This window comes from Melospiza georgiana, chromosome 16 (genome assembly GCF_028018845.1).
Source record: "Melospiza georgiana isolate bMelGeo1 chromosome 16, bMelGeo1.pri, whole genome shotgun sequence".
NCBI classification, from domain to species: domain Eukaryota; kingdom Metazoa; phylum Chordata; class Aves; order Passeriformes; family Passerellidae; genus Melospiza; species Melospiza georgiana.
The window spans coordinates 11,108,147-11,131,398 of record NC_080445.1 but is presented as its reverse complement, the minus strand read 5'-3'; the positions used below and the strand labels follow the sequence as shown (position 1 = coordinate 11,131,398).

At 44.4% G+C, this 23,252-nt stretch overlaps 1 protein-coding gene across 1 annotated transcript in view; it reads right to left on the bottom strand.

Moving 5' to 3' along the window:
* Nucleotides 1-21,196, bottom strand: part of USP7 (ubiquitin specific peptidase 7) — a 69,068-nt gene extending 47,872 nt beyond the window's left edge. Inside the window, exon 1 of the mRNA XM_058035316.1 lies at nt 20,719-21,196. Within this exon, the coding sequence (XP_057891299.1) occupies nt 20,719-20,800 (82 nt within the window). The 5' untranslated portion in view covers nt 20,801-21,196. The remainder of the gene's footprint in view (nt 1-20,718) is intronic.
* Nucleotides 21,197-23,252: the final 2,056 nt, after the last annotated feature.

Below are 23,252 nucleotides of genomic sequence, written 5' to 3'. Positions count from 1 at the left end.
TCACAATTCAGATTCTGTAACTCTGTTGTGAGACCAGATTCATCCTTACAGCAAATGCTAATTGCACTGCTCACTCCTGAACTCAGTCTCAGAGCATGCTGAGTTTTGCTCACACTAGCAGTAGCACAGGAAGGCAGCTTGACTGTATTTTCCTAATAATGATGTGATTTTTAAACTGTTGAAACACTGTTGATCTTCCATGTTGGAGTTTAAAAGCAAAACTCCAACAAATTTCCTAGTACAGAACAACACTGGATAACAATATGGATTTGCAATGGAATTAATTTTATAGGCACTAGGAGCAAAAAATATAAATCACCTACTTTAGCTCCATCTTTTAATTTCTCTTTTAACAGAAAAGATCACTCCAAGCCACAGGAACTGTGCAATGTGCCCAAACCCCTCACATTTAGGGATCTAATACCTCCAGCACTTCTTCCTGTTATTTTCAGTAATGCTTTTAAAGGTCTTCCTTTATTACTGGAGATTTGCTAACACTGATCTTGTTTTCCCTCTTCTTCCTTATGCTCCCAGCTGTGCAGAGAAATGGATAGATACATAAGGTATTCCAGGCTCAAGGAATCTGACTCCATGGTTGCAGGTAGCTGGTAGTCCTAAACTAGGCTTTGCTGAGAAGAGGGAAAGGCAAATAAATCAGATTCAGGAAAATAACATTAAAAACTAAATAAAACTGTGAAGAAACAGGCAAGCACAGGTAATCATATTTCCTTCTCACCTGACAACACAAACAAGCTTAAATCCAGGCTTCTTTGCTGCATAGTAAAGGAGTCAGCATCAAATACACTCACAAGAAAGTATTCCTTTGAGGGTAACTATGGAACGTGTTTCAGAGGTGGCTGTTACAGCAAAGCAGCCTGAAATCCCAGGCCAAAGCATCTCCAAAGTTCATCAGTTAGGCCCATGGCTAATCCAGAAAAATGCAAGCACTGTGTCCCTGAGGACACAAGGACTGGTATCTCTTGCCATGCCATGGATGTGCACATTGCCCAGTTGGGATGCACAACTGGAAGATCTCAGTAGCACAGCACCTTTTATGTTTTCCTTGAGGTGGTGGCCTCTGCAACCAAGAGCCACTGCAGGCTGTCTTTAGCACAGTGCACTGAGTACTAGAGCAATCTGGAATGCAATATGGAAGCAGAAAGGTATTGTTTATACAAAAGAACTGTAAACCAAGACGGTCATGTGTGCTGGTTTGGCTTCTTCATGAGCAGAGGGGGATATGGGATTTTCTACTACTTATAATACACAAGGGAATTCATATTAAATTACCAGAATGCAAGTTTGAAGAGACAAAATCTGCTCTCCTGACTTTTAGCACATTTTTCCTCAGTTATCCAGGACCCTTCCTAGTCTACTCAGATAATAGCTCTAAACAGCCACTTGATACCTTGTACCATCTTTATTTTCCTTGCTGTAACTTCCTTACTTGCCCTACATCTTTTCAAGATGGAGGAGGGAAGCAAGCTGTTAACCAGGCTGCACTCAGTGCTCAAAATGCAGCAGCACAGTGAACTTACACAAAGCTTTTATTATTCCCAGTTCACTTCCAAAGGCAATGCAGTGAATGGAAGAAGATTCTATGAGGAGCAGTGAAAAGGTACAGAGGCAGGGTGGCCAGGCTCAGACACCCTCAGGGTGTGCACAGCAGAGAAGGAACTCCCCATCCCTCCCCTGCACTCACGGTTAACATCAGCCTCTGCCACTCACACACCTCTACACACCAGCTTAAACCATTTTTGCTCAGTCCAGGCTGGCAAATATTCAGGGTTTCCATAAGAAACTTTAGAACATTCATACAAAAAAACTATTACTGGCCTGAAGTATTAAAAACCCCAAAATTCTTGACTGAGAACAGTTTTGCAGAATCTATAAAACTTTGCTGTAGAAAAGCAATGCCTATTGCCAAAGTGTTTGGCACTTTTCATTCAGAACAAAGAGCAGGCCCAGAGAGAAGTCAGGCTTCTCCTCCACTTCAGGAAAAGCACTCCCAGCTGAGGAGGAGCCTGCAGGCAGCGTGGAGCTGGGAGCAGGATCAGCCCCACACCCAGGAGTGTTTCCCCCTGCTCTGAGCAGGGAACTGCTCCCAGCAGCTGAGCTCTGAAGAAGCACCTCGGCAGTGAAGTGCAGAGCTGAACCAATTAGTGTGGGGTGCCCGGTGCTGATAAATCCTAACCTCACATCAGGGTCGCTTTTACAAGTGTAGATTAACCGTGGGGAAAACGCCAACAACAATTAAACCATTCAAGGCTGAGGTTTGAGGTGGCTTTGTTAAGTCCTTTATGTGAGCTGATACACAAGCACACGTGCACAGCCTGGTAACACAGGAGCATTTACTGCTTCCTGCCAGCCTTACAGCGAGCACTGCTGACAAAATCATTCTTTTCCACTGAAATTCTGATTTCACTGTTTAGTAACAGATACATTTCAAGCATGACTTTAGGAGATTCCTACTACAAAAAAAATCTACACTTTAGGTTAATTTTAACGTTTGTTTTCGATGTAATTAACAAGAAGTAATTATGCTGTCATCTAAAATTAACAACTGCAAAATAAGCAAAACAAAAAATGTTTCTTTTTTCAAATGAGATGATCTAGAAAAGAAGTTGTTTCCTTGTTCTCTAAAACACAGATTTCAGAGCTCTATTCTTCACTAGTTTCCCAAATTGCTAAAAGCCATGTTTCCCAGGAGCTTTTGAGGTTGCTCCTTAAGCTCAATTTTCCAGCCTCGCCTGTTAGTGCTGTGCCACATCCTACAAAAGCTCCCTGACCAAAGAGGACAAACACAGAATGACTGTGCATGCAAGGGGTGCCCAGCTGGGATGGGAGATTTGTGGTGTCCCTGCCTTGAGCACAAAAAGGGCTCAGGGCTGGTGCCCCAGGGAGCAGAGACTGTGGGGTGGTTTACCCCATCCTGCTCCCATCTGGAAATCCCCTTCCCTCCATCTGTGTCCCCATTTTGACTGGAGTCTCCATGAAGATTTTTGGGGTCTAGACACTCCCAAGAAACCTCAACTATTAAACTTCTGGCCAGCCTTAATCTACTGAATTATCTGCCAGGTGGCTGCTTTCTTCTACTTTGTAGCATGAACACTAGCAATCATTAAAACAATTTTAGAAGCCTTAACAGAGCACTGATTCAAGAGTTTTCCTCAGTCTCTAACACAGAGCCATTAAATCCCAAAGCAGTTCACACTTTCTACAGCATTCGTTTTAACTAAGATTTAACCTTTAGTTTCCCTTTCCATTCTGACAGAAACCTTTCTACCCCCAAGTGTTAATGGAAGAAAATTATTACTTAGGCTCTAAGAAAGAGCTGATTATTGTTGTAAAATGTTCTGAAGATCAGCTTCACTTCACTGCTTTGAAGATGAAAGTTACTGTACTGAAAACATCCAAATGTTAGCAGACACCAAAATTAGCACTAAACAGTGTTAATTATTTAATACTGCCTACATGGAGAACAACTTTCTTCAAACAAATAACACAGCTGAAAAACTGTTTTCTATGGAATCTCGGGTGTCAGTCTCCACTATTTACCATGGAATTCTTAAAAGAATGCAGAACAGGAACTTTATAATCCTCAGTTAAGCACTCCACTGACAATTTTATCACTTTTTCTTTGTCAGCAATTTTAAGTCGCATTCTTTTCTTACTGAAAACAAAAGGAAACTTTTAAGTGACTGAGAAAGCTTTTCCTGTTTAACTATTCAGTGTTAAATAGCCAACCAGCTGTTCTGGTGCCAAACAGGCTGCCATGGGACCTGGAACCAAGTCCCTGCTTCCCCAGGCCTATTAGTTAAGCAATCACAATCAGGAATGAAGTTACACTCTGTATTCTAGAGAAAACAGCACACAGACCCAGCCATACACAGATTTTGAGGCTAACTTGCTTTTCCAAATCCTAACACAAACACACTGAAATCCACGAGGCAAAGAAACTGCTGTGCACTCCACAGGCACATGAGCTGTGAACAGCCAAATTCACATCTCCAAACCTGAGCAACTGGTAATACAAACAAGAAAAAAGAAAAACCTACTGATATACACTGGGACACCTCTAAACCAGCAATCTTTTAGAACCTCATCACAGACAGAGCTTCTTGAACCCTGTACCTCATACAGTAACATCTGCAGCTGCAAACTTCAAAACGACATGGTTTATGCAAACAACTATTTCAGAAACCGAAATTTGAGAGGTGCCTTCAAGAAGGAAGGCCTCACACCTATGTAAATTTATTTTAATTTCATTTTAAAGAGCAACTAAATGGCAGGAGTGGAGGGATAATGATGCTTCTGATGGAGTTTATTGTGTATGGTGTGGCTCTTGGATATTTCAGTGCTCACAGTAATGTCCTGATGTGTCATCATCCCAAATAATCATCCAAATTAGTTTTCCCTTGTAAAGGGAGACAAAACAAGTTGGTCAAAATTCTTCTCCTTTTTCTTTGGAAAACCGAGTTACTTCACATGTGGCAGCAATTATAATTAGCACATTTTTCATCAGAAATATATTCTGAAGAGGAAATTGTATTTCACTGCTCACATGTTTGTTGCATATTTACTTTCTTACTACATATTACATTTAGTTTTTGTTTCCTGAGCCAAATCCTCAGACAGTATTTCAATAGCTTTCTGGTCAACTATTCTTAGAACATAAAGGCAACAAAACAGACTTGAAAACACATTTTAGGACAGTTGGCTACTGCGTGTCACTCAGTGAATTACATCTTTCTTATGCTTTGTTTCCAGAAACACACTCCCGATCTCAATACTCTATTCTTCCTGGCAAATCTTCCCAAATACTTCTATTTTCACTCCACTGCTGGTGTCCCTCATCTGAAGCAAACTTTGAGGACTTCCAAAATTAATTGCTGCCTTCCTGCTTTGCCTCTGGCTAGAAGCTGGTATAAACACCATCACTGAACTGAACTGTATCTCAAATTCCTTATTCTACTGATGATGGATGATTCTTCCTGTGTCTCAGGACAACACAAAGTCCCTCAAGTGTACACCACACCCTGTATTTTTCTCCCTTAATAATGCAGTGTTTTGTGGTCTGTGTCATCATCAGCCACTACAACCTCACACACAGCTGGGATGGAAACCCTCACTCCTCACACTTCTGCTCCATTCACATTTCCTGCTACGACTGGCCCCACAAATGCTCTCACTATTTGGAGAGAGAGTATCTTTGGAGCATACAAAAGCAGATTGTTTTGGTCAGTCCTCCCCAGTACTGGATCCTCACTGCCCCTCTTTTTTCTGGACTACTTTTCCATGACTTTAAAACTGAACAGTTTCCCTTGAAGGGGTGTGAGCATGGGATAGTGCATGGCAGTGGATCACAGGGGAGAAGAGAAAAATAAACCCAAACACAGAGGTACACCACAAACTGCCTCGTATGTAATTCCTGGCACTTCCTTAGCTCCAGACCTTTTTCACCAAAAACATTCAATTAAGAAGCCATAAGGATGTTCCTTCTTTCAGAAGCAGAGAGGACTTGATTTAAGAGATCTTGCTGAAGAAATAGAATTTCATACCAAAAAAAAAAAAAAAAATCTGCAATTAATGTGCATTATTTGCAAGTTTTTCCACTGAAAAGTGACTAATTTTTTTTATTCAATAAACTAACTGAACTGAAGCAGAGAGCCCCAATTTAAATGCCATTAGAGTCAGGTCTGACCCAAACCTCAAATAAGCTCCAGATGTTACTGGTCAAAATCAGAATTAGAGCAGGATTTAAGAATTACTGAGACAGTAATAATTTAACTGCAACTGTTATCCCTTCCGGAGGGGGAAACTTCTCTGAAAGAAAGGAAGAGACACACTGTGCCTTTGCAATAAAGAATAAGAAGAGATATAAAAGACAATTTTAAAATAGGAGAAGATAAAATAGACAGGGACTGAAAAGAGAATGGTTACTTTAGTGGTTATTTTGCTGGAGGTTATCAGGGAGGAGAAGCTGCTCTCTGGGACTCAGCTCTCAGACCAGCAAAAGAACCCAACCAACCTTTTCAAAGAATATTCAGTTATTTTCCCTACAGAAGCCAGGTGGCTACAAGTGGCAGTGCTGTGTTTATCTGGGTGGTAACACAACACTGGCACACTTCAAACAGCTAAGCTACACAACAGGAAATTTATCTGTGCACATGTAACAGGAGAGTCCTTACCTGTTTGAGCTTGTGCACAAACCCCATCAGACACAACACAATTGTCTGGATTTTTACCTAGCAGAGGTACCTTCTCCCCACCATTGCATCCTTTGACTATAAAAATGTTAAAATAAACATACACTGTTCATTCATATGGCCATGCTCAGGTATTTTAATGTCCCTGTGGATGTTTTATTATTGATGCATTTTCAACAAGCTTTAAGATCAAAGAAACCCCACAAGACCAAAAAGAAACGCAGAGAAGGGAACAAGGTGAGTACATCTCTAGCTTACTTTGACAATCTGGGTAATAGATATTTCACTAAACATCTAGATGATCATCTGTGGGATGCTACAGATCTCTGGGATTTTATCAGAAAACTTGTATCAAGCTGTAGGATCTCCCCATCCTGCCCTCCTCAAGGCAGGGCCCTGGGATTTAAGGCACTTGCAGCTGAATTGCAGGAGAGAGGCAACGCACCCCAGCACCAGGCTGCACACACAGGAAAATGCCACATCCACTGCTGCTGGGCTGCACAATGCAAGATAAAAAGGTGCTCCTTCAGTGTTCAAAACACTGCAAATGCCACTCTCTCTTCTTTGAAAATTAAAATATTTACTTCAAAGTGCTGACAGAATAAATGACCCCAGAACAAAGAGAAACACCTTGCAATTAACTTAGAGGCATCTGGTTTTAACTTTTGCTATTGCCATCATACCTAACACATGCAAGTGTTCACAGCCAAAGAGGGGTTTATAACTGGGGCGGGGGGGAAGAGTATTTTCATTATTTTCTGCAAATCCTATTAGCAATCAACTCCATGAATTTCTCAAGCAAACAAAAAGGCTACAAATGTAAGGATTTCAATGCCAATAGTGCTTATTCCCTGCCTTAACACAACCCAGCACCCCTGAAGTCTGAGCACACCCCCAATCCCTGCAAGCTTCCTTCTCAGGCACAGCTCTGAACTCACCCTGCTCAGCTGTACAGGGAACTCCCACTTGAATGCTGAGCTCCAGCTACTGGGGAAGAGGAAAGATTATTCTGTATCTACCAATAAATGCATCATTTGCACACATGCAGACAAACTCAGACACTGGTCCCAAGGACCCCAACAAAATCCTGGCATCCCTCTGCAGCTGAGGGTAAGAACCAGCACGGAGTGACAAACTCCTGCTACACAACAGCACTGCATTAACTGCATGTTACAACTGCTCTTCCAGGGACAATTATGGTTTGTTTTTGTTTTAGAAAATGTTTGCTGGACTTGCAGAGTGTCCATGAGATTTTTGTTATCATTTTTAACAACTATGCAATCAGATTGGCTCAACAAGATACAGCTTTCACACTTTCTGTTCTGTAAGTGAGGACTAAATCAGAAACAGCAGTATTGGCATTATTTATAGAATTTAGGATTATTTTAGTATAACTGGCACTATTATTGTAATACTTGATTTACATAAATACTTTATCTGAGATCAAAGAAATGACCCTACATTTTATTTCATATGCTAATGTACTTGATCTGGCCAGAGCTTGAACAGGATCAGCAATCCAAGTGCCAGCAAAAGTTTCTCAATATCCAACAATCAGACTCTGTGCTTACACAGGTCCATAACCTTCATGATGCTTTATCCTCAGGGGGAAACAGAAAGGAAAGCAGGAGTTCTAGGGCATTAAGGGTTTTCAGTTTTTGAGTTTTGTTCAGAAATACAGAGAAGATGAGTGAAAACCTCAGCAGGTACATGATGCAAAGGGATGGCAGGTACATGATGTGCACACAGGAGCTGTTCCTGCCACTGCTGGCTCCTGCTATCTCACTGGGGCTCCATCAACTCTTTAAAATGGTAACATGCACTTCAAAATAGCTCCCACAACTTAACTCCAATCCTTGTATTTATCATCATCTCAAAGAGCTGGTAGAAGTCTGTGGAAAGGAGAAGGTATTTCTCACCACTACAAGTGGCATGTCTACAGCAATTCGTATTTTCTCCCAAATCTTACAACACAAAGTGATTAAGCAATCTGGGGAGGCCATAAATCAAATTATTCAGGTATATTCAGGTGCTGGACTCCCATTAACACAGGATCTTAAAATAGGTTTTGCTACTGCTGAAGATTACAGAGACAGTAGAAATTTCCTGCAGATCAAGGAGGCAGCTGCATACATTTAACCACTACAGGACTTACAGTTACAGATCTTGGTGAGTGAATCAACATGGGAAAGAAAAACACTGTGGTGAGGAAAGCATTCCAGCTCCCAGAAAATTCAAGGCCACTCAACACAGCCAAGAACACAGCTATCTTCAGCTATCTTATGAATATAAGCTGAACTTCTGAAGTGAACATATACCACTGCAAACTCCATGTGAGCTGAGTGCTGGCAGCACTCCCTGCCTGGCAGGCAGCTAACACACACCATCTTCTTTCTCAGGAAGGAGGAGCAGGAATCCCTGCAGCCTCTCCTCTGCTCTGCCCAAGGAGCAGCCAGCCCAGGCTGCAGCCATGAACAAGGCACCTCTTCCCAGCTGCCCCTCCTCCAGGTGCCCCCCTGAGCTGGAGCAGCAGGTGGGCACAGCTTTACTTTTGGAAACAGTTACACCTTTCCAAAGCTCCTCCTGCCAAGGCAGCCCCTTCCTGTACCTTTGGTGCCCCTCCCCAGGGAAGCACAGGGGCACAGAGCAGTGTCCTGTCACCCCAACACGTGCCCAGCTGGGACATGGCTCCCCGGGAAGGGAGTGCTGTCAGAACAGCACTGCTATGGGCTGCAGTGCATCCCCACTGCAGCAGTGAGTTACCAAATTAACAACCCCCCCAAATTTCTGAGCATGATGCAGAAACCAACCCACTACCAGCACTGGGCTTACAACACCAAGGGTTTAACTAGCTTCTCACAGAAGGCAACAGTCCATATTTAGGGTAGAAATCAACGATAATTGCTCAACAACTCCACTTACTTTAAAATTTCTTACTTCAGAAAACACAAATATCTATTTACAAAAGTGTGTGCTGCCAAAATCTTGAATACTTCTACTGTACACCCATCCTTTGATTTAATAAACTATGCCTCAGAGGTGGTTAATGTGCATTTCAAGGTATATTAAAAATGAGAGATCAAAAATCAGCATTAGCCCAGGTAATCTCTGCCAACATTTTGCTCCAGCCATGCTAACTAGACCCTGTCTAGCATTAAGCTCATCAGTTCTAAGCCATTTTTACCTTCTTAGGTCTAACCTGTGAATGTGATGCTAATAGCAATAGGCACACTTTCAGCTGAATTCAAAACGACAGAAATTTCACGCATCTTCTTCTGCAAACTTTCCAGATCAGGAAGCAGGTTAACTCTGAAACTCTCTGCTTCTAGCACACCTGTAAAAACCTTTATTATCCAACCATCTTCCAGAAATCAGTGTCTCCTGTTTAAATTAGTACCATTACACTGGCCAGAAACCTTGGCTGATCAAACAACTGCAATAAACACCAACTCCAGGTCTGAATGCAAGCTGGAAATTTTCATCCCACACAAAAAGACAACTTGGACAGGAGACTGAAACCCTCACAAATACATTTAGATCATTATTTAATTTAAATTATTATTTAAATTTATAATATTAATTGGGTAACTGTTTGACTTTTTAATGTGTACTTGAATCAGAAAATAGTAACCCACTTTATACAGGTGAAAAAACTGAAGACCCTTCAGATGTATCTCCAAGCTGGAAAATGCAAGAAACTATATTAAGTGACAAGGAATAGCCTTGTGGGAGGAAAAGAAAAAAGTAAGTAAAAGAAATGAAGACCTGAAGAAGCAGACCTGTAATAGGAACAGCTTCATCCCCAGAAGTGGTTTGCATCTGAACAACATTCAATTTTTATAATAGTAAAACCATGTGTGTGCACCAAGAGCTCTGAACACTTGGATTTTATACCTTTGGAACTTTGCTACAGCCCTGCAATGCATTTCCTGGGGGAGACAGGCCCAGGTGCCCAGTAAAGGGTCTTGGGTATGTTTTAAAAACAAATTCTAGAAGCCGTTAACAGCATAAGATTTTTCTTGTCCTGACCCACGTGTCTGTGGGGCCAAACAATAACACAGACCAGTGAATTGAGCTAGGTTAAAAATAAACACAAAATAAGGAAGTTATTTTAAATTCAGATATCTTCATTCATCTCCTTATGAGCAAGGAGGCAAAAGGGAAGCACAGAGTCAAAAACCCTGCTCTAGGAGACAACCTCTACTCTGTAGCAACGTTGAAGTGAATTAGCCACAACTCCTCCCCTGGCTCTCAGCAGCATGTAAAAGCCATCTGATACCATGAAGTCTGGTGCCCATCCCAAATCAAGGACCTTCTGTGCAGCTTGTGCTCAATTCTGGGTTAAGCTCCTCTTTCTTGCAGGCATTACTCTCAGCTGGACTGCTGCACAGCCACTGACAGTGCAGCAGCCAAGAGACTCCTTGGATGGGGGAGATGTTTGATGCCTCTGGCCCCACAGAGGTCAAGCACACACAGCTGCTAAGTGGGCTGCTGCTGGACTGATTTAAATAAAAGCCAGGTGACAATAATAATAATAATAATAATAATATTGAACAAAATGGGCCTTCAAGATGCAGTTTGTGTTGAATTCAGTGCTACTGGTACAACTTCAGCAGCAAAAGCAAGTGTTGATACATTTGGATAAGTAAGGCTCCCATGGCTCATGTTCAGATCTTGAGTAAGCTTTACTTCAAGCAATCACATTCTATTCTTGGAACTGACCTCAGTTTTGTTCTTCAAAGGTGGCATAAAGTATCTAAATTTTTATTCATCTTAATTATTAGTTGAAATACAGATTTACACAAACACTGCTGGGGTATGTATGATCTGAAAGACAACAAACAGATAAACATCCTGAGGAGAACCACTTGAGGCACGGGCTCTCACTGCACTCAGTTCATTCTAACTGCAGGATGCTCAAAGGTATTTTAGAATTAATTTGAATGTTTTCCTAATCCAGCAAGAGAGGTCACTGACCAATACAGCTGCAGTGTTTTTATCCCAAGTGGAAAAGCCTGAAGAGAGATGCTGAGCGTTGCACACACCTTTCTGCAGTGGCACAGCCCAGCCTGCCCCAGAGGCAGCTCAGCTCCTGCTCAGCTGCAGGGACTGACGAGCCCCTGGCTCTGAGTCCTGATCTCAGCCCAGCACAGGGGCCACAGCAGCCGTGGCTCACCAACAGGGCACTGACACAGGCACAACCAGATCCATTCTCGTGCAACTTTCTAATTACTCTCCCATTAATCTGTGCTATTATCAAAACCAAGAGGGTTTCCCCAGCAGAGCTGTGCTGATAAGCAAAGGAGCTGCAGAGCTTTCCCTCCTTCAGAGGGAAGCCACAAGAATCCTTTCCAGTCAGGACCACATCCTTCCCACACCATCCTCTCTCCAGCTTTGGGTAATACACTCCGGGGCACAGGTATGAGGTCAATGCATGAGCCTGATGAACAAAGTAAGTTGAAAAAACAAGACAAATCTGCTGAGGATAAGGAAATACTTTAAAATCAATATGGAACTGAAGCAGTATATTTGAAGGAAAAAACCAATTATTATAAAATTCTGTCGTCAAACTTTCAGAACTAACTACTTTTAAAGAAATTATTAGTCAGTTTTTAGTTCTGGCAGATTTAGGGTCGATTTTACTGTTGCTTATTTTTAATTCCTCAGCCATAAGGACACTTCCAGGAAGAAGGAGAAAAAAAAAAGAAAAAAACTCAACACCTAATCTTATGGTTACCTTTGTGGCATGACAGAAATACTACAAAGTGTTATTACAATATTACAATTAGTTTTCAAGGGCACTGGTTTTTTGATGCAGAGTGCAAGAAGTATTTGAAGCAGTCAGACTGAAATAGAGGAGGTGAAAGCCACACAGGAAGAATGAGGAGAGGAAAGCAGATGAAAACTGAAACACCACTACTCTAATTGCTATTAGCAGGGAGGGTTTTGCATGTGCCTTGTGATCCACTATTACATTAATATCACATACAGACACATTTCAGTTATCTCTGTGCTCAACTTCTAAAAGTTTCTCATGTTCTCTAGAATTAGGTTCACCCCTTAATATTATTAAGCAACTAACACTTAACCAGGTGAAAAATTCTCTAGAAGAGGTCAGTTCCTTGCTATTCCCAAGGGAGAAAGAAATCTAACTAATCCTTAGCTTGATTTAATGAACAATAAAAGGTTCACACAGACTCTGCTTAAGCAAATTTCCTTTTACAACAAGTACACCTCACACTGTCTCAGGACCTGAAGCCTGTATCCCCACACAGCAGCATGTGAGAGTCCAGTCAGCTCCATCTGTAACAAAAGCAAATTAATCATTTATCTAACTGAAGAATTAAGATACTCTCTGAAGGAAAACTTGTGCCTAAAAATTGTTACCCCACTGCAGTTACCAGAAATATCTGGTGACACTTCTGAGACATATTTCACAACTACTGAGCTGCAAAGAGGCAGCTGCATCAGGAGAATTGTCTGGATTTGGGAGCAGGAAGGGAGAATCCAAGTTCTGCCCCACCACCAAATGAAGTGATCTCTGGTCTTGAAAAATAACAAAGATGATGCAGAAATCACCATGGCCCTGTACCGGGATTCAGAATTCCACCTTGACTAAGACAATACGCATTTTTAGATGGGAGGAGAAGGAAAAAAATAATAAAAATAAATGTTCACTCCCCAAACAGCTCTTAATCTCTTCATTCTTTTCCAGCAATCACAGACTGTCAAGACTAAAAAATGCAACAGGTTATTGTGCAAAACCAGCATACTGCTGAAGGGCACAGTCATCCAGGGGGCTGAGGCAGCCTGGCAGGACCACATCCACAATGGTCCCTTGTCACAGGTGATGGGCAGAACAGCAATGAACAGAAACACAGATCCCAGGCACAGGTGGCCACCTTTACACCCCAATACCTGCACACTGGAATACAACATTGCTATAAACCAGCCTCTGCCATTGCCACAAGCATGTCCAGCACAGTGGGAGAACTGCAGAACATGGGCAAGTTCAAAGCACCTCCCCAGAATCCTCCTCCTCCTCTGCTGAGGGACGAAGGCTCAGCTGCACACAGGAGCAACAAGAGGGGGTGGCACAGCTGCCCCAGGGGCTGGACAGGGTGGCTTCCTCCCACAATGTGTTGGTTGTATATAGAGAAGTCTGTTTCTCTACTTAAAAATGTAATTTTTCCCTTCTTAAATGTTATATATTAAAATAAATAATATCATTTATTACCTTATCTACTAAAGAGAAATGTAGCATCTGTACATTTTTAATTCACTGTTTAGGCATTTTATGAAACCAGTTTACACCACTAATGTCAGATCTATTTATCAGAAAGAAAATTAACATCCAAAGTTGTATTTGGAGTTTAAAACCATCACCAAGTTGTAATGTGCTCTCACACTTTATCAAAATCTCTACCAAAGTTCTGTTGAACAATATCAGGAGTATCAGAAAACTCACTGAAATGCAAAGGGAGGAAAATCTCTGTTGTGGGAATACAGAACCATTCCTTTTTTAACCATGGTAGAAATTAATCCAATTGTTGTATTAGGGTAACATCACAATTAGAACCCTAAACCAGAACTGTCCTTAGACCTTTACCAAAGCACACATGCACAGCTGGAGATGCATTATTCTTAAAAACATCCTTACATTGCACCTTGTGAAATCAGCAGATGATCAAGATTAGAGCTCAGTGAACACCAATGATACTCCTACACATCCTTCACTATTTACACTGGGAAAAGGGAAATTATGAAAAATGACCTTAATAATTTTCACAGATTTCTGCATTTAAATCAAATTCTACTGGAATGCATTAAACTACTTAACACACAACATATAAAGCTGCAAGTTCTGTTTCCCAGCAATTTTATGTTTCATATCAAAGAGATGTGACTGTATTAAAAAAACTCATCACCTCTCCTAGGCTTCCAAATACTGCAGTACTGCTAAAAAAATAAACCTATTTTGAACTTTCTCCTCATACGACATCCCAGCTCACCATCCACATCATCCTCCTCTGGCTTGCACTGTGCTCTGGAGTGCCAGCTGAGGGGCTGGTTCTGCTGCAGAGGAGCTGATGGTGTTCAGGACACCTGGAAGACTGTCTAGACCCACTCACCAGCACATGTGCAGGAACAGGCTGAGGGAGCTGTGCTTTTCCTTCCCCAAGTTAAGTAGGATGCTCCTGGCACACTTTCTCTGAGTGGCATCACTCTGGAGCTCACTTTACAGCTGCAGTCAGGGAGAACTCAGGTTTGCAGACAGTGAACATCCTGTTCTCCTAAGACATTTGATGCTACAGAGCATGATGGTTTTGTTTAAATCTTCACTATTATATGGGTCAGGAATGACTTCTTTTGGTAATGTTTCAAACAGCTGCCAAACAGCAACTAAAAACACTAACTGAGCTATGCTGTATTGATTACAGCATGGAATTTAAATTTTCTCAAAATTTATCATTAATCTCGATATTCTTAACACATTTTGCCTAACAAATATGCCCATGCTGTTACATTGGGCAATCAAATTGTGATATTCTAGATTATATCAAGTCTAATATTAAACAGTTTTCAAATGTATTTTTAAGTTCTGAAGAGAATCCCCAAGATTCTTAGACACTACAGTAAGAGTAACACTGTCTTCCCCAAACTAGAAATAGTCAACACAGTATTTTCAAAATCTATCTACTAATTTCCAAAAACCTAATTTATTTCTAGTGGAGAAAATCTCAGCCTTCTAGAGAATCTAGGCAAATCAAAGTCAAAATAAGACACTATTTTCAAGCTGACCATTCTATATTTTGCTGGCAAGCCATACAAACCCTATTCCATGTTTCTAAACTTATAGAAATAGTTTTACTACGATCAGCAAGGCAAGATGAAAAATACATGGATTAGAAGAAATGTTAAAATAATGCAGTCTAAGCCAGCAACAATATGCACGGATTGTGCTACAGCCATTGCCACTGATTAGGTGCACTTTCACTCTTTTTGCTACTATATGAAATTAAAATGCTATCACCACTGCAGCAAAATACATTAGAGTGACCAATGGAAATGTTTCAGAAAACAACACTATATATTTAATAACCTGACAAATAAGATAGCCCATCTCCAGCCCCCCTTCTCCTTTCAGAACACTTTTTAATAACTGTTAACCTTGTTGCTGGTAGTGTCAAATCAGTGAGTAGCAGATTTTGAATATATTAATACACATATATATTTCAGGGGAAAAAGCATACTTGCTATGGATTACAAATAACTTGTATTGGAAGCCACCCAGTCTTTTACTCCTCCACAATCAACAGCCCTAAGCCCTACAGCCCCAAGATACAAAGTCAAACTTAAACAACTGATCTGAGGCACCTCAAAGCCCAAACTAAAGCAAACAATGCCCTATTTAAAATTTATTATCATTCAAGAAGAATTGAATGCTTCACAAGCTTTAAACCAGTTCATTTTCACCCTTACCCCAAATATCAGATGATGTCATGCAAGATGTACTGGCTGAACTGGTTTAACTGCTACAGGCTGGATGCACTGTTTAGATTTTCTTGTGATAAATTACTTTGCAGCAATGAAACTGATTCAGGTACTTTTAAACAACTATCTTCACCTGCTTTTTTAAAGTAGTTTGGGCTCTTATTGCTCCTCCTCACACAACTTGACAGCTTGCTACTTTACTTTGTTGAACTCCCCAGGAACAACAGGGAGCAGGAATTCAGTCAGCAGCACGAACAACTGGAGTGCTGTGAGGAAGCCTGAGATACACAGCTCATCCTGGGGAGTGTGGGATCTGCACTTCCCTCTGCAGCTTGCACACATTTTCCACTATTCCACTATTCCCACTTCTTCCCAGAGAGTTTACTAAATCTGACAACTTACTGAGAATCCACACTGGAGATTTCTGGAGGATGCACAGAAGGAACTCCAGACATAGCCTGCACTCTTCAGAAGCCACCAAGGCTGTTCTCCTGCTTGGCATGAAGTGGCTACTTGAGAATGATCCAATGCACATCTTCTCCCAAGGCCAAGCAAGCTGTTTCCAGAGCTACCAAACACGATCATTATTGCAATAAGAGCCCAGGCCTGGTTCTCTCCTCTAGGTATAACCCCAGAATTAACCTAATTTTGCTCATTGTCCACTGCATCAGCATTTTTATACTTCCTTGCTTGACCATAATCTCTTTCATGGAAAATGCTGGAGAGGGGAAGGGGCAGGAAGAACACATAAACAAGCAGATACCTACAGCTGTACAATGAAATTAGTCTGCATTTTCTCCTCTCAAACACACAGCCTCATTTTATCACCACCTGGCTAAAGGCAACATAGAACACAGCAAAGGAACACAGGGAAAAAGAGGGATACAAGTCTTCAGGAGGAGGGCATAGAAGCAAGAAGAAAAAGAAGTGAACACAGTATTATATATGCAAATGATATTAAATTGCCAGGAATTGAGAATACCAATGAGGACAAAATATGAGAGGGAAGCAAGCATTCAGAAGTCAGGCAAAAATAAGTCAAGTATTTGAGACCAGTATTCCACAGTGGGTCTGAAATCTAGCAAATTCTGTCAGTAATGAGCAAAACAGGAATGAGCAAGGAGCACAAACTTTCAGCTGCATGGAAACAGCAAAATAGTGTGATTTTAAAATTTTCACATACACACAGACACATTGGGTTTTTCCTGGGTTTTTTTTTTGTACAAATGTTGTATCATTTCACCTGCAATTCAAGTCTCAATTTTAATTGCCCAAACTAAGGGAAAACTTAAAAGATGGCATTGCCTGAGAGGCTGCAGAGCTGACACAAGGACAGAACACAAGTACACAGGCTGAACTACCAGTCACTGCACGTTCCCTGCCTGTGACACTGTGTAGCTAAGCCTGCACTGGCTACTTCAGGAAAGAAACATCCCTAATGAGAAACACACGTACCTATGGAACTATGGGCAGAGGCTGAACCTACAAAAAAACCAGATTCAAAATATAAACAAGGGAAACTTACAGTTATTAAGCTGCAAATGTGACTTTTCATGAAAGAACTCTATGCAACATGTAACTGTAGATTTGTATTAAGCAGAGTTCTTTGAAGCTCAGGCATTTGTGAAAAGATGTTACAGAGGAAGCATATATAAAGTATCAGACTTGGATTCAATTACACTTTATAGAGCAACTCACTAGCAACGCCAGAGCCCTAATTCTTTGCATGATAAAGCAAACTACACACCCTACTTACAGTACAGAAAAACTATTATTTATTTCTTCCACTAAATTTATTTAGCATACAAATAAACTCTTCAAAATTTCCACAGGATAATTTACTAATCAGCACCCCAAACTGTTAATTTATCTAACACCCAGGCACCAACGGCTCATGTGCACACTCCCACTCTGCCTGGGCCCAAAGGCAGCCAAGGCAGCCACAATCACATGTTCTTGTGCAGCAGGGAATAAATGAGGGGTGCACACAGAATGCAGGAGCAGTGACAGAATTTGGCCAGGTAACTGTTACCATCTGTGCCACCTGAAGCTGCCCTTCTTGTTCCTTCCTGCCCCAATGCCCTCACCACACTCACACAGCACTAAATGGGACTGCAAGGTGAACCCAATTAACAACCTGAACTGCATCTGAACCCCCACTTTCTGTTTGTGATAGTCCCAGGGAGGTTCAGTAGCCCAACTGCTGCTGTGTCACCTGAGGGGACAGCCAGAAGCAGCAAACACTGTGCTCTCCAAGTGTCCCCTCAGCTGCCTTCAGCTAGAGGGACACAACCCCTACTGAGCCCTGAAATTTAAAGTTTCTCTGTCCACACAGCACTGCTGCCAAGCCCCAGTAAGGCTAAAGCTGATTACTGACACCCACGGGTAGCAGTACTAAATGCACTGGGGTGACAGGTGACACACAGCACTGCAGGTGAGGCTGCAGCCATCCCCTGGTGCTGCTCACTGTGTTCCTGCCCTTACCGTGGCTGGCACTGCTGCTTTCCTCCCTCATGCAGAGATTAAGTTTCCTTTCTAAAGAGAATGTCTTCATCCCTTGTGAAGTCCAAAAGCCCTGTCCAGAAGTACTTTCACTTACACAGTGTCCATAAGGTCATCAAGGAAGAGTAAATTAGTCATAAGGGAAAGGGGAGAGGAAAAAATAGTGACATGAGAGCAAACACTCAAAATACCATATCTGATTCAACCCTGAAGAGTTGAATTCCACACTTCGATTACTGCATCTAAAATTGTTATTTCACTCTTTAAAAATTGTTCATCTAGTGTAGCTGTACACAGACTGAGCAAACCTTCAAGTAATTTCAAATCAAGATGCACAATTTTCCACTGTGCATTCTTCACATGCCTCCTAAATCTAATGTGATCACTCACTGAAGAATGGCATCCAATACTGCTCTGTGCATGTTAAAATTAAGCTAACTACATGTTATTAAGCATTTTCCTCACTGCTTGAAAACATCTCTAAAGAAAACACTAACACCCATATATTAAGATGACAAACATTGTTTTACACATTAAATTAATATATACCCATGATGTCAACTTTTAATAAAAGTTAGCAATAAGCTGATCTCTGCAGTCCAGTAAAATTAACATGTTTCTCTAAGAAAAATCAAGTATGGGAAAAAACCTCCACAGGCTAAACTTTTCTGGTTTTGTTTTTACATAAATGGACAGTTCTGTAAAGTCTCAAAAATTACCAAGTTTGTCATATCAGCTGGAATCAGCTGTGTGTGTTCTAATAGAGTACAAATAGATTTCTGAGACAATGATGTATTCTTAGTGTCACTATGCTGACATGTGCAGAGACTCTTTCCTCCAATGGTCCTCAGCATGATTTTCACAATCATCAGTGATTTCTGCATGTATTTTGGACTCCTGTATTCCCAGTGGCAGAGGGGGTGCAATCCAGAGAAGTTCAGGACACCCTTAAACTGCATAAAAATGTCCAGCATGTCACAGTGAGCCCAGAATGGCAGAGCATCCAGCCCGCAAAATTCAAAATAAACACAGTAAATACAGTCAATATTCTAAAGGACTTAAAAGGACACTGAGAAAATGCAGATTACTAATGACTGTCAAACAATCTGCTGGAAACTGTAACCCACAAGGCACTAATACTTGTATGTATACAAATAGGAGGTATATTTCAAATCAACTCCTTTTACTTATTTGTCCCATTGTATAGAAACATCACTTTGGAGATTTTACTAAAACAGAACTGAAGAGTAACTTAGATAGTAAATAAGTTCTAGCCATTATTTTATGAAATAGCTAGATTTTAGAAAGCCAGGTTTATGTAATGACCTTCTAAAATTGAAATGTAATCTCACAGTCACTGTGACAAACTTCCACTGAAGCACCTTCACTCCTCTCAATTTCAGTGGTTATTATTTAGCAGAAAGGTACACGTGCCAAGTCGATTGTCCCGTTTTCAGAAAAATATCTTATGCTAGTGGGTATTTATGTCAGGCTGAATGAGAATTGTCATCTTCACAGCCAGGCGTTCTAAACGAATATTTAGGGAGTTGGTGATTTTGACCTCCAAGTCAATCGGTACGAGTAGCTAGCTCACTGTGGCCGTCCTTCATTTGGGAACGAAACCCCGCCGTACGTTTGCCCGAAATAATGTTACAGCGCTGAATTCAGATGGAAGGTGTTGTTCAGAGCAGGGGAGGGCGTGCAAAAACAACACCACAACGCAAAAAAGAGAAAGAAAAAAATAAAAAAAAAAGGCCCCGCTAAAGGCACCACTGGAGACTACACCGGACGGGGGTAGGGAACATGCAAACGTAGTGCCTCCTTTATGGAACCAGCGCAACTGCATGACGGTGCAGGATGCGGGCCGCGGGCTGTGCAGGCGCTACACATGGCCAGCGCTGCCCGCCGCCCCGCGCAGGCCCGGCCGGCAGCGGGTTCTGTAAATAACCCTCGGAGGAGGGTTAATTAAAAATGGCGAGCAGCGTAGCTGCCTGCATACAATGAGCGGCCGGGCAGGGCAGGGCTGCAGCCCCCCGCCCGCCCCGCCGGGGAGCCCCGCGACAGCCGCGTCCCCTCGGCCCGCCCCAGGCAAAACCCTGCCCCGGAATCACGGCAACTACTTTGCCCGGACCCCCGTGCCCCCCCCGGCTCGCCCCACGCCCGGCGGGAGGCTCCGAGGGTCCGGGGGCGCGGGGCTCCTTTTGTAGCGGCGCTTCCCCCGCGGCCTCCCCCTGCCGCGGTGCGAATTCCTGCGGAGCCCCCCGGGCCGTCTCCCCCCCGGCCCCGCACCGCAACTTTGCCCGGCGTCCCCCCGCAGCCCCGCCGAGCAGCGCTCCCCGCGCCCCGGAGCTGCCGGGGCCAGCAGGAGCGGCCCGGGCAGAGCGTGTTTACCGCGGAGAGCGGCCCAGGAGCCCCGAGGGGACGCGGCGCTGGGGGAGCCCCGGGAGCGGGGCAGAGGGGCGAGGGGGAAACTCTCGGCGGAGTTGAGGGCGCGGGCCCTGGCCGGCTTTACCTTCCATCTCCATGTCCTCGGGCTCGCTCAGCTGCTGCTCCCCGGGCTTCTGGTGCTGCTGCTGCTGCTGATGGTGGTTCATGTCGGGCAGGGGCTGGGGCTCGGTGGCGGCGGCGGGCTGGGCCTTTCCCGCGGGGGGCTGCGGGCCTGTGTCGGGAGGGGAAGGGGCGGAGGAGCGGCGGGGCCTCGGCAGCGGCCGGGACTGGGCGCCCGGCTCGGGGGGCTGCGGCGGGGCTCCGGCGAGTAGGGAGCGGGGCGCCGGCGGAGGCAGCGAGACGCGCACGTATTTACTCGCTATTCGCCCAATCTCGGCGGCGGCACCCGGTCGGGGAAAAGGGGCTGGGAGGAGGGTCCGGCCGGGGGCGGCGGCTTCCCCGAGGGCCGGAGGGGAGGGGACCGAGAGGGGGGGACGGGAGACCCGGAGTCAGGGCCCGGCGGCGCCCGGCGCTTCCCCTTCCCCCGGCGAGGTGTCCGCGGCGCTGCGAAGTCGGGGAGGCGCCGCGGGGCCCCTGCCGTGCCCTCCCGCCCCCCCCGGCGCCCCGGCACCGCCGCTGGCCGACGCCCGGCTCGCCGCTCCCGGCCCGCGGGCCGCCCCCGTCGCCCGAGCCCCGGCGCGCTGCTGCCGCTCCGCCGCCGCCAGCGCTCTGTGCCTCAAAATGGCGGCTGCGGTAACGCCGTGAAATGTCACATCCGCATGAGGGGGAACAGCCCGCAGCCGGGGAGGGAGGGAGCGAGCGAGAGAGGGAGGGGAAAGCGCCGCGGCCGCCGCCACCGCCCCAGGAGGCCGGAGGGGCGGAGACAGGGGCCGGGCGCCGCTGCCGCCGCGGCCTCTCCGCAGGGCCGCCGCTGCCACCTGCGCGGGGAACGCTGCGGCCGCCGCTCTGCGCTGCCCGGCGGGCCCTGAGCTGCCGCTGCGGCGGGCCGAGACCCCGCTGCTCGCCCCGGCTCTGGCTGGCGGGGGCCGCGCCCCGTGCTCGCCGTGCGGGCCCGGGCGGGGAGCGGAGGGAGCCCCGCACGGCCGCGCACCGACACCGGCCGGCTCGCGCGGGACCGCGGGGCTCCGGCGGGGCCCGTGGGCTCGGTTGCCTCTTGCGCCCGGGCCCGCGGGTGTGTGGCTGTGCGGGGCTCATGGCGGACCCTGCCCCACGCCGGGCTGCGGCCGGGGCTGGCCGGGCAGGGGGCTCTGGGCCGGGGTGGGCCCGTCCCGTCCCCGGCGGGCACTCACTGCTTGTGCGGCATGGGCCGGCGGGTGAAGGACGGGTTTGTGTCGTGTGTGGGAAGGGAAAAATCTGCTGTGAACAAGACCTGCATGCCGCTGTTTTATCATGAGCCTTGCCGGAGGATGTAGTGGCTCCCAGGGAGAGACCTGTCTGTTTTCTCAGGATGGATGGAGAAGGCAGGAGTGCGGGTGAATCAATAATATCTGCTCGGTCCCGGCTGCGGTTAGAGCAATGAAGGAAGCAACTTCATTTCAGGATGAAGGTGTAGTTGGAAGGCTGTGCAGAGTTCCATTAAACAGTCCAGTGTTTACTTCAGCATCCTGAGAAACAGGCAGCAGGACAGGCTCCAAAGGGAAGGACACAGAACATGCAAAATTTGGCTTCCTGAAGGGACTGGAAATGTACCTAAGCAGACAGTGCTGGTCTGCCTACAAGTAGATAAATGAATTTTAAAAAATTATTTGGTTTTCTACTTTATAAAATGAGCAAAGCAAAACCAATCTGAGGGGAAAATTCAACACGTCTGGCTTCTCAGAAGCACAGGAGTCTAGAGGGGTGGGCAGGGGAGGAAAATAATTTCCAACTATGGTGTGTGAAACCCTGCCTTAAGAAGTAAATTCTAGGTCTAGAAAATGGAAAAAATAAACGAAGATGAGGATAGTAGTGGGAAGGTCAGGTTTTACAAGCACTTAATTTGATAGTTTGCTTCTCAAAAAGTTCATTCTGACTTTCCCTGTTCCTCTGAATTTTCAAAAGCTTTTTAAAGGAATATGAATTACAGATCTGGAAGTTATTTGTTGATACTGACCCAGGCAAAAAACATGACAAATCTGCCAAATCTGGGTTTACAGTGTGTCAGCTAAAGAGGGAGATTAGGACAGATGTTCAGACAGAGATTGATGCACGAATCTTTAGTCTCCTCATGTCCTAAACTTTGAATTCCCCACTGCCAGGCTTTCCCTATAATTACCTCCCAGAACAATTACTCTTTCCTAACAACTTCCATTCCAGTCTCCTAAATCACACACAGGTTTAAACTCATCCCTCCATCCTCCCTTCCAAGTGATCCCCAATACAGGATGAACCAGTATGTCACAACAGGAAGGTGGCTACAGGTTATTATCTGATTTTTCAGCCATGGACACTGGGCTTGTGGCAAGCGTGAGAATGAGTCCCTAAAATTAACTGCAGGCTGATGTTAACATGAGCCTTAAAAACATTATTTTGTATGCAAAAACTTCTCTGAGCTTCTGTTCATTCTAAGGTAGATAATTTTGCAAAATTGTTGAAATAATGTTCCAAAAGTCCTACTGT